The following is a 13136-nucleotide window of genomic DNA, read 5'->3' as shown; positions in this document are numbered from 1 at the left end:
GTGCTTTTCATGGCATTGTTGGCATCACAACCCCCCTCCCCCCCTGCTCCCTTTCCCCTCCAGAGTGCATGTTTGCTCCCCCCCCCCCCCCCCCCCCCCCCCCCCCCACACACACACACACACACACACACACACACACGAGATCAGAAATAGAAGTGTATCCAAGCCACTACTACTGAACTCTGGCTTATGTTTACATTGCTTTCATCGTTCCTTCCTTTTTTTTATTCATCTCCTGCTTTTCTTCGTAACCTCCTCCTGCTCCTGCTCCTCCTCCTCCTCCTCCTCCTCCTCCTCCTCCTCTTCCTCGCTGCTGTCAGTATTTTCGTATGCCTCTTCCCTCCATTCTACTCTGTTGTTCCCCTGACCTCTTCCTCTGTATCTTTTTTGTAATTTTTTAATGCCACTTTCATTTTTTATTACTACCTATGGTTTCTTTCTACCTTAAGTTTCCGTATTTTACTATCAATAATTGGTAGCTAATTATTAGTACTTTGGTATTTGTCTTGGCTGTGTGTCTTAGTTTATCTTTCCTTTCCATCTCAAAAATCAATTATTTAAATCACAAAATGAATCTTTCACTCTTCAGCAGAGGGTTTCAGAAAACATCGTTCTTGTGTAACGCAGCTAGCTCTTTATTCGCACGAAGTAATGGCCGCTATCGACAGGGGATCTCAAGTTGATTCCGTATTTCCAGATTTCTGGAAAGCTTTTGACACCGTTCCTCACAAGCGACTTCTAATCAAGCTATGGGGTATCGTCTCAGTAGTGCGACTGGATTCGTGATTTCCTGTCAGGAAGGTCGCAGTTCGTAGTAATAGACGGCAAATCATCGAGTAAAACTGAAGTGATATCAGGTGTTCCCCAGGGAAGCATCCTGGGACCTCTGCTGTTCCTGATCTATGTAAATGACCTGGTTGACAATCTGAGCACTTCTCTTAGGTTGTTCGCAGATGATGCTGTAATTTACCGTCTAGTAAGGTCATCCAAAGACCAGTATCAGTTGCAAAGCGATTTAGAAAAGATTGCTGTATGGTGTGGCAGGTGGCAGTTGACGCTAAATAACGAAAAGTGTGAGGCGATCCACATGAATTCCAAAAGAAATCCGTTGGAATTTGATTACTCGATAAATAGTACAATTCTCAAGGCTGTCAATTCAACTAAGTACCTGGGTGTTAAAATTACGAACAACTTCAGTTGGAAAGACCACATAGATAATATTGTAGGGAAGGCGAGCCAAAGGTTGCGTTTCATTGGCAGGACACTTAGAAGATGCAACAAGTCCACTAAAGAGACAGCTTACACTACACTCGTTTGTCCTCTGTTAGAATATTGCTGCGCAGTGTGGGATCCTTACCAGGTGGGATTGACGGAGAACATCGAAAGGGTGCAAAAAAGGGCATCACCTTTTGTATTATCACGTAACAGGGGAGAGAGTGTGGCAGACATGGTACACGAGTTGGGATGGAAGTCATTAAAGCAAAGACGTTTTTCATCGTGGCGAGATGTATTTACGAAATTTCAGTCACCAACTTTCTCTTCCGAATGCGAAAATATTTTGTTGAGCCCAACCTACATAGGAAGGAATGATCATCAAAATAAAATAAGAGAAACCAGAGCTCGAACAGAAAGGTTTAGGTGTTCGTTTTTCCCGCGCGCTGTTCGGGAGTGGAATGGTAGAGAGATAGTATGATTGTGGTTCGATGAACCCTCTGCCAACCACTTAAATGTGAATTGCAGAGTAATCATGTAGATGTAGATGTAGGGTGGTCTGTTTTAAAACTGCCTGGCAGGTTACAACAGTGTGCCTGACTGGGACTTGGACCTGGGAACTTGCCTTTCACTGGCAATGTGTTTACTGTCTTAGCTATCCTGGCATGGCGCATGACCCACTCTCACAAGTTTACTTCTACCAGTACCTGCTTCCTACTTTCCAGACTTCACAGGAATTCTGTATGCGTGGGCGGACCGGGAAGAAACGATATTGTGGAGAAATGGCTCACTTGTATACGCTTCTGTCTCAATCGAAACCCCATTATTGTTAAGAGGTTAGCCACATTACTGTATTGGCATCTGTGTAGTGTGTTGCAATGACCTAACAACACGACACCACCCATCCTGTACAGGTTGGCAACCGTCTCTCGCCCACCTCTGGTCCCGCCCATAGTTGCAACTGCTGCTATGAGTCCCGGGATCGCGCTTCCACCTGCCATCCCGCCCGTGGCAGTCCTGCCTCCTCCTGGCACCGTACCCCCTGCGGTGCACACTCCCCCAGCCACGATCGCCGCAGTGACACCTGCAGCAGCTGTCGGTGCGAGCGGGACGCCTCCCCCGGCTGCTGCGGCTACTGCCGACGCGGCAGCAGCTGGTGCCACCGGCTCATCTGCCCTCGACCAGGCTATGGCTGCCACACTTGCGGCCATCAACAGCACACCCACGAAGACGCCGACGCCTGACACTGCAGGTACTGTGTCTCATTGTAACTTCACAGGAAAAAAATGCTAATATTCCCTTTTTGGAGCACTTTAGGTGGGGTGAAACTGCTACTGTATTGTTATGTGACCTCCAGCTCTGATGTAAGTTATGTCAGTGAGGTGATGTATCTGAGCCAGTTGTTTGTAAGGGAACAGCACAATAAGATGGATCAGTGAGGAGATGTAACAGAACGGCAGAAAAAAATCTGTCTCCTTTGGCCGTGCCCGAAACTATGCCGTGAATGAAGTGGCCATTTTGTTGATGATCTGTAAGTAACAGTGTACCGCTTGTGGCTGCGTAACAGCATAAGAATGTTGGTCATAGGAGAAAGCTGGCAGATTCGACATATATATCACGCCTTGCTGTTGATAACCAGCTTAAGACCTGACAGGTATTGGTGCTGTCACTAAATGTATGTCTATATCCACCAGATCCGAAGCAACATTGTGAAGAAAACTGCATGCAATGGACATTTGATGTCAGGTGCCTGGCAGAAGGCCATTTCTCACAGCAGCACATAGAGCTGTAAATTTTCTTGTGGGGCCAAACAGTCCAAAAACAGTGTAGAAGATGACTGGGGGTGTGTAGTGTGGCATGATGAGCTGCAGTCTTGTGCCTTTTTACCTGATGCGATACGTCGAGTGCACTGACAGCCCAATGAGAGGTTTAAACCACAGTGCGTGGAGAGAGTTTGTCAGGCTGTAGGTGGTACTGTGGTGTTTTGGGGATGAAGGGTGGGGAGGTGGGTGGAGTTGTCTATTTTTATACAGATTTGAGCCCATTTATTCAGGCAGGTTGGTGTGAACATTCTCAGGGTGAGAGTTGCTCGTTCTTGTACACTTCACAGTTTGTATGCTGCGGACACGTTTGTCTTTAACGATAACAGCCACGTTCACAGAAGTTGTGTGCATATGGTACCCCACTAAGTCACTTGATCTTAATTCCAAAGAAAATGCCTATACCCAGGCCACTGAAACTTTCCATTCAACATACTTGTTTCTGGTTGGCAGCGTAACAGTTTAACAAGTGAAGAACAAGAGACGCGGGGTGTGGAATGTAAACATAAACGGTGTGCATTGTATATGGTTTCTGCTGCCGGCTTATATTGTACTGTGCTTTGTTTCACTGTGGTACTGTAAAATGGCACCAAAAAGACTTTGTTTGTCTAGTGACAATCGTTAGTGTCGAAGGGTGCCACTAAACAGCCAGGCACTGGAGTTACTACGGAGAACTCGTGTGTTTTACGAGCAAGAGAAAGAATACTTAAGTATTTGTAGACAGGCATCAATTCCTGCTGATAAAATTGCTGAAGGAACTTAAAACACTCTTGGAATTAGTGCAAGAACAGTTGTAAGTAAGAGAATTTCATTGCTCATTGCAAAAGTTGAAAGATATAGCTGTAACAATTCTGAGCCGTCTGGATCAGATAATATAGTTATAGTGATCCCTGGAAAGAAGGGAAAGCAGCCTCACTCTATCACTGACTTAGATTCTTTCCAGAATGATGCAATTGGTAGGCATCTTTATGCTTGCTACACCAAGAAAGAGTAGTCTACCATAGCAAAGTTACTAGTGTTGTTAAAAGAAAGTGAATACTTCAAGGGTGGAAAAGTCACTGAAAATTATGCAAACTATTAGTAAATGCTGCATGGACCAAGCAGTAGCAGTCATCAGCTGTCAGGAAGAGGAGATGGGGTAAATGTGGTCCATGCAGACTCTTCCAGTGATTTTGTTCCTGATGCACTTTTCGTTTTTTGGTCCAAAAAGACAGGTGATTACCACAAAGATGTGGATCACATATGATTTGTTGAGTTTTTGTGGAACCTTTGAAAACAGTTTCCTGTCCCTACAGCAGTTTGCAGTGGACAATGCTTCATATCATTCAGTAATACTGAAGAAAGCCCCAACCGCAAACTATTGCAGGGAAATTATTGTGCAGTGGTTACACATGGTGTCTACGACCCGGGACAACCGGGAGATCCGGGAAAAACCCGGGATTTTTTCCATCCGGGAGAGAACCGGGAAAAACCCGGGATATTTTTAGAATTCCGGGAATTTTTAATTGTTTTAGTTTTCAGTTAAATTTTTGTAATTTTGACTAGTAAGAACCGACACACTAACAAGGGATATTACTGTATCCCGCTACTGCAGAATAATACTTCAACAATAAAACATAAACGAGAGAAAGAAACGAAAATAAAATGCAAAGGAAATGCGCCATATACAACGACGACACAAGTGATCATGCAAGCGTCTGCCGATTGAAAATGTGTCAGAGGCTTTAGGAAGACTATGCAGTGCTTCATAACAACAAATTGCCTCCAATGAGCGTGAAGTCGCAACTGTTTACATTCGATGTGTGCATGCGCAGTAGAGTCACGTTTGAGTAGTAGATTCTCCCGCTTCTGTCAACAGGAATGTTGCTGTTGGCTGTGCAAGCAGTCGCAGCAAGCAGCTAGATACTTCCGGGAAAAGGGGGCGCCTAATTCATATTCTTGAGGGGAAAAAAAACTTGTTTCACAAAGCACCTAGCATCCAGTGCACATTTGTCTATCAATTAGTCATATGATTTTGAAACGCTTCTCTGTTGGTATTTGAACACATTTTAAGTTGATTTCTGAATGAATCATAAGCTGACTTTTGAATGCATGCATAGTGTACGTGATGTCTCTGTCAGGAGAATCCTCGTCGGATCTAGAAATAAACTTACCACAGACAAAAGGGGACGGGGCTATACGAGCTGAGTGGAGTAAAGCCGAATGGATGAATGGCAATCGCTGTCTGATTATGTGGCTGATTGGGTGTGGGACTGATCAGCGTTACTAGCGAAATCCATAGATTCATACTATCAGAATGGAAATAAACGACTGACAGGAATAACAGGTGAGAAAGATTATGTATTATCTTCTCGGTGTGTCCAAGAAAATGAAGTTTTGACAGAAAATGTTTGGCTAGATCGCTACACAAGTAAGGACCAGTAGTACAGCCCCCGGCTACCAGCCGCTTAAGTTCTATTATGGAAGTAACGCGGAAAACGTGTTGTACGAACACGTAACAACGAAGAACCGGAGAATAATTGCGGGAGAACTAAACCAGTGATTCTGGTAGGGTTAGTGAAGTTAATCGGCGAACAAATTTTGACAGTGGCAGCAATAGCTACAGAATTGGTGATGACAGGATTGTTTGTTAGAACGAGGACGGAGAAGAAACGAGGACATCACACAAATTATAGAAGAATAAGAAGATTCCAAATTTATATAAAAATTTCGTAATACTAGAGAAGCTGGTGCATATGAATGAAACGTGAAACTATTTCCTAACATAAAGCTTTTTGCTTGTAGTAGGCCTAATAGGTATTTGATATTGAAATTTATTGGATTATATTCTGTCGTGTTATAAAAATGACCATTTGTGCCAAAACAGTCTCGTTTATTTGGTGTGTTATAAAATTGCTGCCGTATTAGAAAGGCCTATTTTGTTTTATCTAGCAGACAGTGACAAAATAGACGTAATCAGATCGAGAAACCACACCAGTCTTGGGTGTAATTTGTATTAACAGCTTATTCAGTATTAGATAACTACATTTCGATTTTCCATGTAGCAAAACGTTTGACAAACTTTGATGAGGTAAAAGATTCTTTCACATAAAGGAAAACACGCCATGTAAAGCTGTAGCAAGATTAGAGAGAAAAAAAATGCTAGGAGCTAAGGTTTGAAGAAATGTGTAATTTCTTGCTTATCTCTTGTCAGTACTGATTTTATACATCCTATATTTAATTTTATGACACACAAAACAGCAAGTTATTAACTAATGGGCAATGAAGAATTCAGATTTTCCGAAGAGTTCTTGTTCTCTCGATTACAAATAATCCCATCCGCTATTAATTGCGAGATTATTTTTTGAGAGGCTGCCAAACCGGCCGACTGGGAGCAGGAGAGGCACCACAGGACATTTCAATTTCCACTCTCCTGAATATAGTTTGGACGTGCAGTAGAAAAATGCTTTATGAAGAGGCATGGAACTGCACTTGGGCATACTTAAGACCAAATTATATGTCTTACATTTCCTTGAATACATACGTTTTATGTTTCAGACTTTTCAGAAAGATGTGCGCTACAAGATGAACATATTTTGAAAATTCGATTTTTTTTAGTATTGACCCGGTTCGCAAATGTCGTAGATCCGGGGCTGATGCGCAGAGCAATCTGAGCTATAGTGGGTAGTCTCCACGTGAGCCGTGTTTACGTTCAGTGATTTTGCTATTTCCCCTTCGTTTACTCTCACGTCAAATGAAAACAAAACGGATATCCGTGGCCGGGAGCTATCAAGTGAATTAAAACACATTCACATAATTACTAAAGGCTGAAATATGTCATTAGTCTCAGATTTTATTTTATTTCCACCTTTCTGACAGTCAAGCATTAATCGCCTTGCGGAACAATGAAGTTATTTTTGTCTGTTTGCTAAAGAAATTTGACTTTTGCTAATCTTTTCCGCAGAGGCAGTCAATGTATCTGAAACGAAATGTTTAATTCCACAGTACTGGGTAGTTTCAACTGTTCGCTGCATTTCAAGTGCACGTTTTCATTTTCTAGCACGTATGGCATTATGCCATAATAAAGAACCAAACATGATATAATACAGTACTGGTGCTCCAAGAAAATTTACATCCTGAAAACCACACTTAAAAGCTTAATATCCGGTCGGGGTCTACGGTACTTCTTTGGGAATCTGGACATACGAGTGTGCTTTTAAGTATGCACTTTAAATGTGCACATTTTAATATGGTTCACGAAATTCCGATGCTCTTGCAGTATCATCTTTCATTGATGATCTTTTACACGTACGTACATACGGGCTTCCTACGTCATGATATCTACCCAAGCGCGGTGTCGCCTGTTACCTGAGCTCTCTGGCAACTGCTGAAATGAACCTATTTGTAACAGGTCGCGGGAAAATGTTACGATTGGTGGTTTGAAAAGCGTTACTTTCAAAGTAAATATCCTTTTACGTAAGTTGAACTACGTACAAGGATGGACCGTGAATTTATTAAATCACAAAGCGTTTGACTCTCAGTTAAAAATCAGGTGTCAGATGACGAGCCATTTAGAAGCATTTCGAACCTTCGAACCGTGAAGATCAGATATTTATGTCATTATTAAAAATTTTACAGGTGCATTTGTATGATCTCTCTTAAAGTGTAACGCGCGCAAAAAAGATCAACAGTATATGCGAAAACTTAGCTTCTCTTGCAGCTTGAGACCAAAATTTTATGTGAAAGCTTTGCTTTTCTTGTAACAACACTATGTATATTAATTTAAACTATTAACTTTCCCTGTTTGGCGCGCTACTTAACATTGATGTTGCTATTGGCTGACTACATCACGTGTCCTATGCTCTGAATATCCTCTGTCATCGGCTGGCGAGATCACGTCACATGAGTTACGAACGGCTTACAAAAGCGCATCGAAATCTCGGTGTCAATGGTTCGGAAAGTAACATGCGGTCTTTGGTGGATTTTCTAATGTATGTTTTCGTAATACGAAAATACGCAGCGTACATGTTGCTGCACATCAAAGATATTTCCAAAACGTGTCTTTTTCTGAGTTTCGTTTTCTAAAGTGCCGGGAAATTGTACGCCCGTGTACAAAACCATAACCATTCAAAGGAGTGATAGGGGACAATATGCTGTCATCCGGGAGAAAGTGTGTTTTTAACCGGGAAATCCGGGAAAAATCCGGGAATTTTTTTTCCTTGTCCATGTAGACACCCTGTTACAGATGCTGCTGTTATATTCCCTTGTTGAAGAAAATAGCCTAAGATGCATACATATGTAGCAGGTGAAATTGCCGAGGAGAAGCATCATACTGTAATAAAGCTGCTACCGTATCATTGTCATTCCAGCCCATTTAGTTTGTAACGAGTAATGTGAAGACATACGTAAGGGACACTAACGAATCCATTACGGTAACAGAGGTCGAAAGGCTGTTGCGTGAAACTATTGCAAAAGGCAACGTGGCCAATCTAACTTGATGTAATGTGAACTGTCAAGTGCAACGTTTCGCTGGCACAGATACAGGGCTGTTTTGAAGATGAGAGAAGTGCAGCAGTCATCATCCTCACAGTTTATAAGTAGCGACCAAAAAGTTACCATTTGAAGACTGTGCAGTCCAGCATTGGTATACCAATTGGGCAAAACAGTGACCATTGAGGCAATCATACCACCGAGGCACCAGGTTGAAGATACCCATTTTGTAAAACACTGTTTAATGCTGCATGGAGTCTGTAACTGCCTGCTGCACATCCTCACCCAAAAGGAATCATTGATGTTTTGAGGACTTTGTTAAGGGACCAAAGACGTGATAATCGCACGAGAGAGATGCCCACATATCGGTGCTTATTGACGACCCCCCCCCCCCCCCCCCCCCCCCCCGCCCAAGTTGTTGCTGATATGCTGCACCGACACCCTCAAATTGAAACTTTTTGATTGCGTCTTATAGGAGCATGATGAGCTCTTATCATTAGTGAGGGGTTTCAGTAGAATAAGTTGTTCAAACATATATGTGTAGACACTCTTCCTTGCTGACCTGGGGCTGTTGTATCAAGCCAAGAGGTGCACGATATTAGTTTTATTGGGGGCAGGGAGTCTGACTAATTTTTTGGCCAGTGAGCTTAGAATGATTGCCACAACCTCTCATTCAGATCTGAAATTTTAACAGTGTAGTGCTGCTACCATTGAAACACACAACATCTGTAATCTGGCACTTCTGTTTTAAACCTCAATAATATGATACTGTGTATTACACTTTCACATTATTACTGAACTATGTCAAATAATTCACAGTTGTGAAATACCAACATACCTTATTAATTACAGGAAAATGGAATAATTGGCAGAAACCAACATAGGCAGTACGAATTTGCACTCCATAGAAGCTTAGAAATGCACGATACAATATGGCTTCTACCGTTTACCTTAGTAGGTAGACTGGGGAAGAAAAAACCTATGTTTGTAGAATTTGCTCATTTATAAAACATTTTTGACACTGTTGATTGGGAAACATACTTTGAAATTCTGAAGTTGAAGTTGTCACAGAGGAATTAAAGAGAACAAAAAGGTATTTACAAGTTCTCCGGAAAGTGGAGTGCAGTTACCCCTCCCCTTCCATGTATGGTTTGTATCACTGACTACTTCTCCATTTTGGCATGCTGCTAAAATGGCATCCTGAAAACTTGACAACACACTACACTCTACCAGGTGACAGAATTTTCTCCTTTAATAAACCACATATATTACAACAGCTTTTCACATATAAGAAAGACTTCAGACAGTTCTCTGTCTGCTCGACAAGTATATTTCGAAAAAACTTGCAGCGAGCCGAGTTACAGTTTATGGCAGCCATGCTGTCCAATTGATTCTGTGTTCTATGTGTTGTCATGGGCATCTTCTTCTGTGAAGGTCGATGCAGCTCTGCGGAGGGGACCCGCTGCATGGAGAAAACATTAAGAGCAGCAAGTGCGTGGCCAAATGCTAGCTGCCACTGGTGTCACTCTGTCCAGTAGCAATGCAATCTGCCAAACTATTCAATCATCGTGCGCATACACAAAAACACAAAGCTCAGTTTGCGTGTCTCACTTTCCAAACTGTGTTAAATATATGTGCTTCAGTAGTCAATAATCATCATTCATTTGTTCTAAATATTGTGTGCGACACATCACTTTAAGAAAGTGATGTGTTACACTATAACTTGCGTGAGATAATTCGTAGTACATTCAATTGCAGTTTTATGTAGATTCACGTGTATTCTCGAAAATCGCTATCAATTTTAGTGGGAGTTTGAGTTGTATTATCGATATTCTTTCCGTGCAGAATGCATGATTGGATTTATTGAAAAACTCAAGTTTAACACACAGCATCCAAGAAATATAACTGACAGCAACTCTCAAGTGCCACTTTTTCAATAGCTCCAAAGAATATTAAAGTAACTTCTTTGTGCCCTCAGGCTTTCCATGGAGATCAAAGTAAGATGGTGTACACTTTGGTGTAATTGTGCTTGGATTGGTAATATTACAAGGTGAAATTTGAAAACCTCAGTTTCTCTTGATTAAATAATTTATCTGAACCTAGAACCATGGTCATTCATAATTTCATTTCAGTTGCTCAGTGTCGGATGTTCTGATCACATCCTTGGTTTCTCATTGGAAATATGTTGAGTTGAAAGGTAACACTGGGGAAATTTAAAACAAAGCATTAGTACGATTTATCCAACATGTTACAAATGTTACTACTTTTAGCATGTTGGGGGAAAAAGAAGCAAGGGAATATGTAGAGACCATTATACCCTTACGTTTTCCATTTTTCTCTGTGAGCAGACATATATGACCTCTAAAAAAGTAGAGGTCCAATGTGCCTGTTCATTCTCCTCCTGTTTTCTCAGTTGCAGTGGATGCTTGTTGTAGTCATAGATCCTATCAGCACTCCAATCAAAGGAAATGTACAATCTTGACGGTCTTTTTCAGAGGAAGAGAACAGTGTGTCGACACCTAAGGACTCTGAGTCAGGGAGCAGAACGAGTACACCGGAGCCAAAGATGGTCTTCAAGGACAAAAAGGAGGCCATAGAGGCTTTCAAAGAGCTGCTCAAGGATAAGGTGAGAGCATTAACTGCAATTTCTTTTGTGGTTACTAGTCATTGTGAAAGAAATTGCTAGCTACTTGAATTCCTAAACAGTTTACAATATTTTGAATGTAGACAGAAATTTGTGTTGCTACCATTCTTTAATTTCTCTGCCTGTTTTGCAGTTCGCTCTAACACAGATTCTGTGATTCTCATGCACATAGGTATTTGATAATATTCCTGTAAAAATATCAAGTTGTATGTCACATTAGTACAAATATTTTTAATATTTGAAAAACATATATTTCTTGGGGGTGTGCAAGAATAGGACTTGGAGAGATACACATTTCACAGCATGAAACGCAAAGTATGAGGCATGTCAAGAAGGTAAGTACCATTTTGGAAAAAGAACCATAAAAACATTTTTTTCAAACCATAATTTTATTTTTCTACATAGTTGCCACCATTATTCAGACATTTGTCGTAGCAGGAAACCAACTTCTCTTTGCACTCATCATAGAAAGATGCCACCTGTGAAGACAGCCACTGTTGAATACAGTTTTTGGTATTATTTTTTGCACGATGTGTTCCTTCCCAGAGGTGAAACCGTCAGTGCGATATGACACTGTGAAATGTTGAGAAAATGTCAGCACACATTTCAAAACAAAAAGTGTGGAATGCACAGTCAAGACATTGTGTTGCTTCATGACAATCAATGTCCCCATTCTCCTGGCATGACTTCAAACCATGTTCAGCAGTTTGATTAGGAGTAGTTCAGTCACTTGCTGTACAGCCCCAGTCTCATACCTGCTGACTACCACTTTTGGGATTCAGTGTACTCCACAGTACTAGTTCTTTTGTTATTTGTTATTCAGTTGCAGCATCATACTGATATGCCATGACAAATTCCTGACAATTGCTTTGTAAAATATGACATCATGTTTGTCAGCTACTCTGGATCGTACTGTAAAAACTATTTTACAACTTTTGCTGCTGATGTACAAGGGAGTGACTGGCCATAACACTTGAGTTTCTTTCTACACAAGTAACTTAACATTTGTTGGTGGGGTGCACATTGGTTGTCCATACACTGTTCAACTTACTTGCCTCCATTGTGTACTTGCTGCCCTATTACCCTGTACCAATCGAAAAGTATGTTTCTAAATGTAATTGCTATTGGTTTGCTGAACGGTATTAATAATGGTGATCTTTGGACCAGGACGTTCCTAGCAATGCTTCGTGGGAAGCAGCAGTGAAGCTGATTGCCAATGATCCACGGTACCCCGTGCTGAAGAAACTTAATGAGAAGAAGCAGGCATTCAACTCGTACAAAACTCAGCGCCTGAAGGAAGAGAGGGAGCTCCAGAGGCAGCGGACGAAGAAAGCTCGCGAGGACTTTGAGGCGTTCCTCACTAACAATGAGCGTGTCTCGTCCACGACAAAGTATTACCGCTGTGAGGACATGTTTGGCCACATGGATGTAAGTGCAAACATAATACTTAGTAATTCTGTGTCAGGTAATTTGTACTTTACCTCTAAGGTGATGTGGACTCTACATTTTTATGGCAGTTTTATAAAACTGCAGCATACTCAGAAAAAAATTATTTTGACTTGTTTTATTGCCTGATGATATCCACTGTGTGTGTGTGTGTGTGTGTGTGTGTGTGTGTTTAAAATGAAAAAAGGTAACAAATGGTGTTGTTAAAAAGCAAGAGAAACATCTGCATGACATCCTGAAGTTTGTTGTCATATGATCTTCGTTGGCTGGGTTGGCAGGCATGCAGATGAACTTCAGTTGGCCATGTTTTGCACAAAATGAGAAAGAGACTCCAGCATTGAAGACCCTGAGAGAATTTGTGTATCATGGAATATCAGTGCGAGCTAAAAAATAAAAATTTAAAAAAAATCTGGCATTGAACTCTGCCATAAATAGTGACTGACAGAAGGACCACATAGTAATCAGATTTTTGTACTTTGTTGTATTTATGGTATGTGGAAACCAGAAATAAAATACGTCAGCAAAATCAGTTTGATGTGCCTCTC

At 41.4% G+C, this 13136-nt stretch overlaps 1 protein-coding gene across 1 annotated transcript in view; it reads left to right on the top strand.

The window, feature by feature from the left end:
- Positions 1–13136, top strand: part of LOC126109866 (pre-mRNA-processing factor 40 homolog B) — a 176646-nt gene that overhangs the window by 82474 nt on the left and 81036 nt on the right. Inside the window, exons 6-8 of the mRNA XM_049914932.1 lie at positions 2127–2464; positions 10997–11127; positions 12313–12573. Coding sequence (XP_049770889.1) covers positions 2127–2464; positions 10997–11127; positions 12313–12573 — 730 coding nt within the window. The remainder of the gene's footprint in view (positions 1–2126; positions 2465–10996; positions 11128–12312; positions 12574–13136) is intronic.

Source organism: Schistocerca cancellata, chromosome 12, assembly GCF_023864275.1.
Source record: "Schistocerca cancellata isolate TAMUIC-IGC-003103 chromosome 12, iqSchCanc2.1, whole genome shotgun sequence".
Classification (NCBI taxonomy): domain Eukaryota; kingdom Metazoa; phylum Arthropoda; class Insecta; order Orthoptera; family Acrididae; genus Schistocerca; species Schistocerca cancellata.
This window is presented reverse-complemented; position numbering and strand designations above follow the sequence as displayed.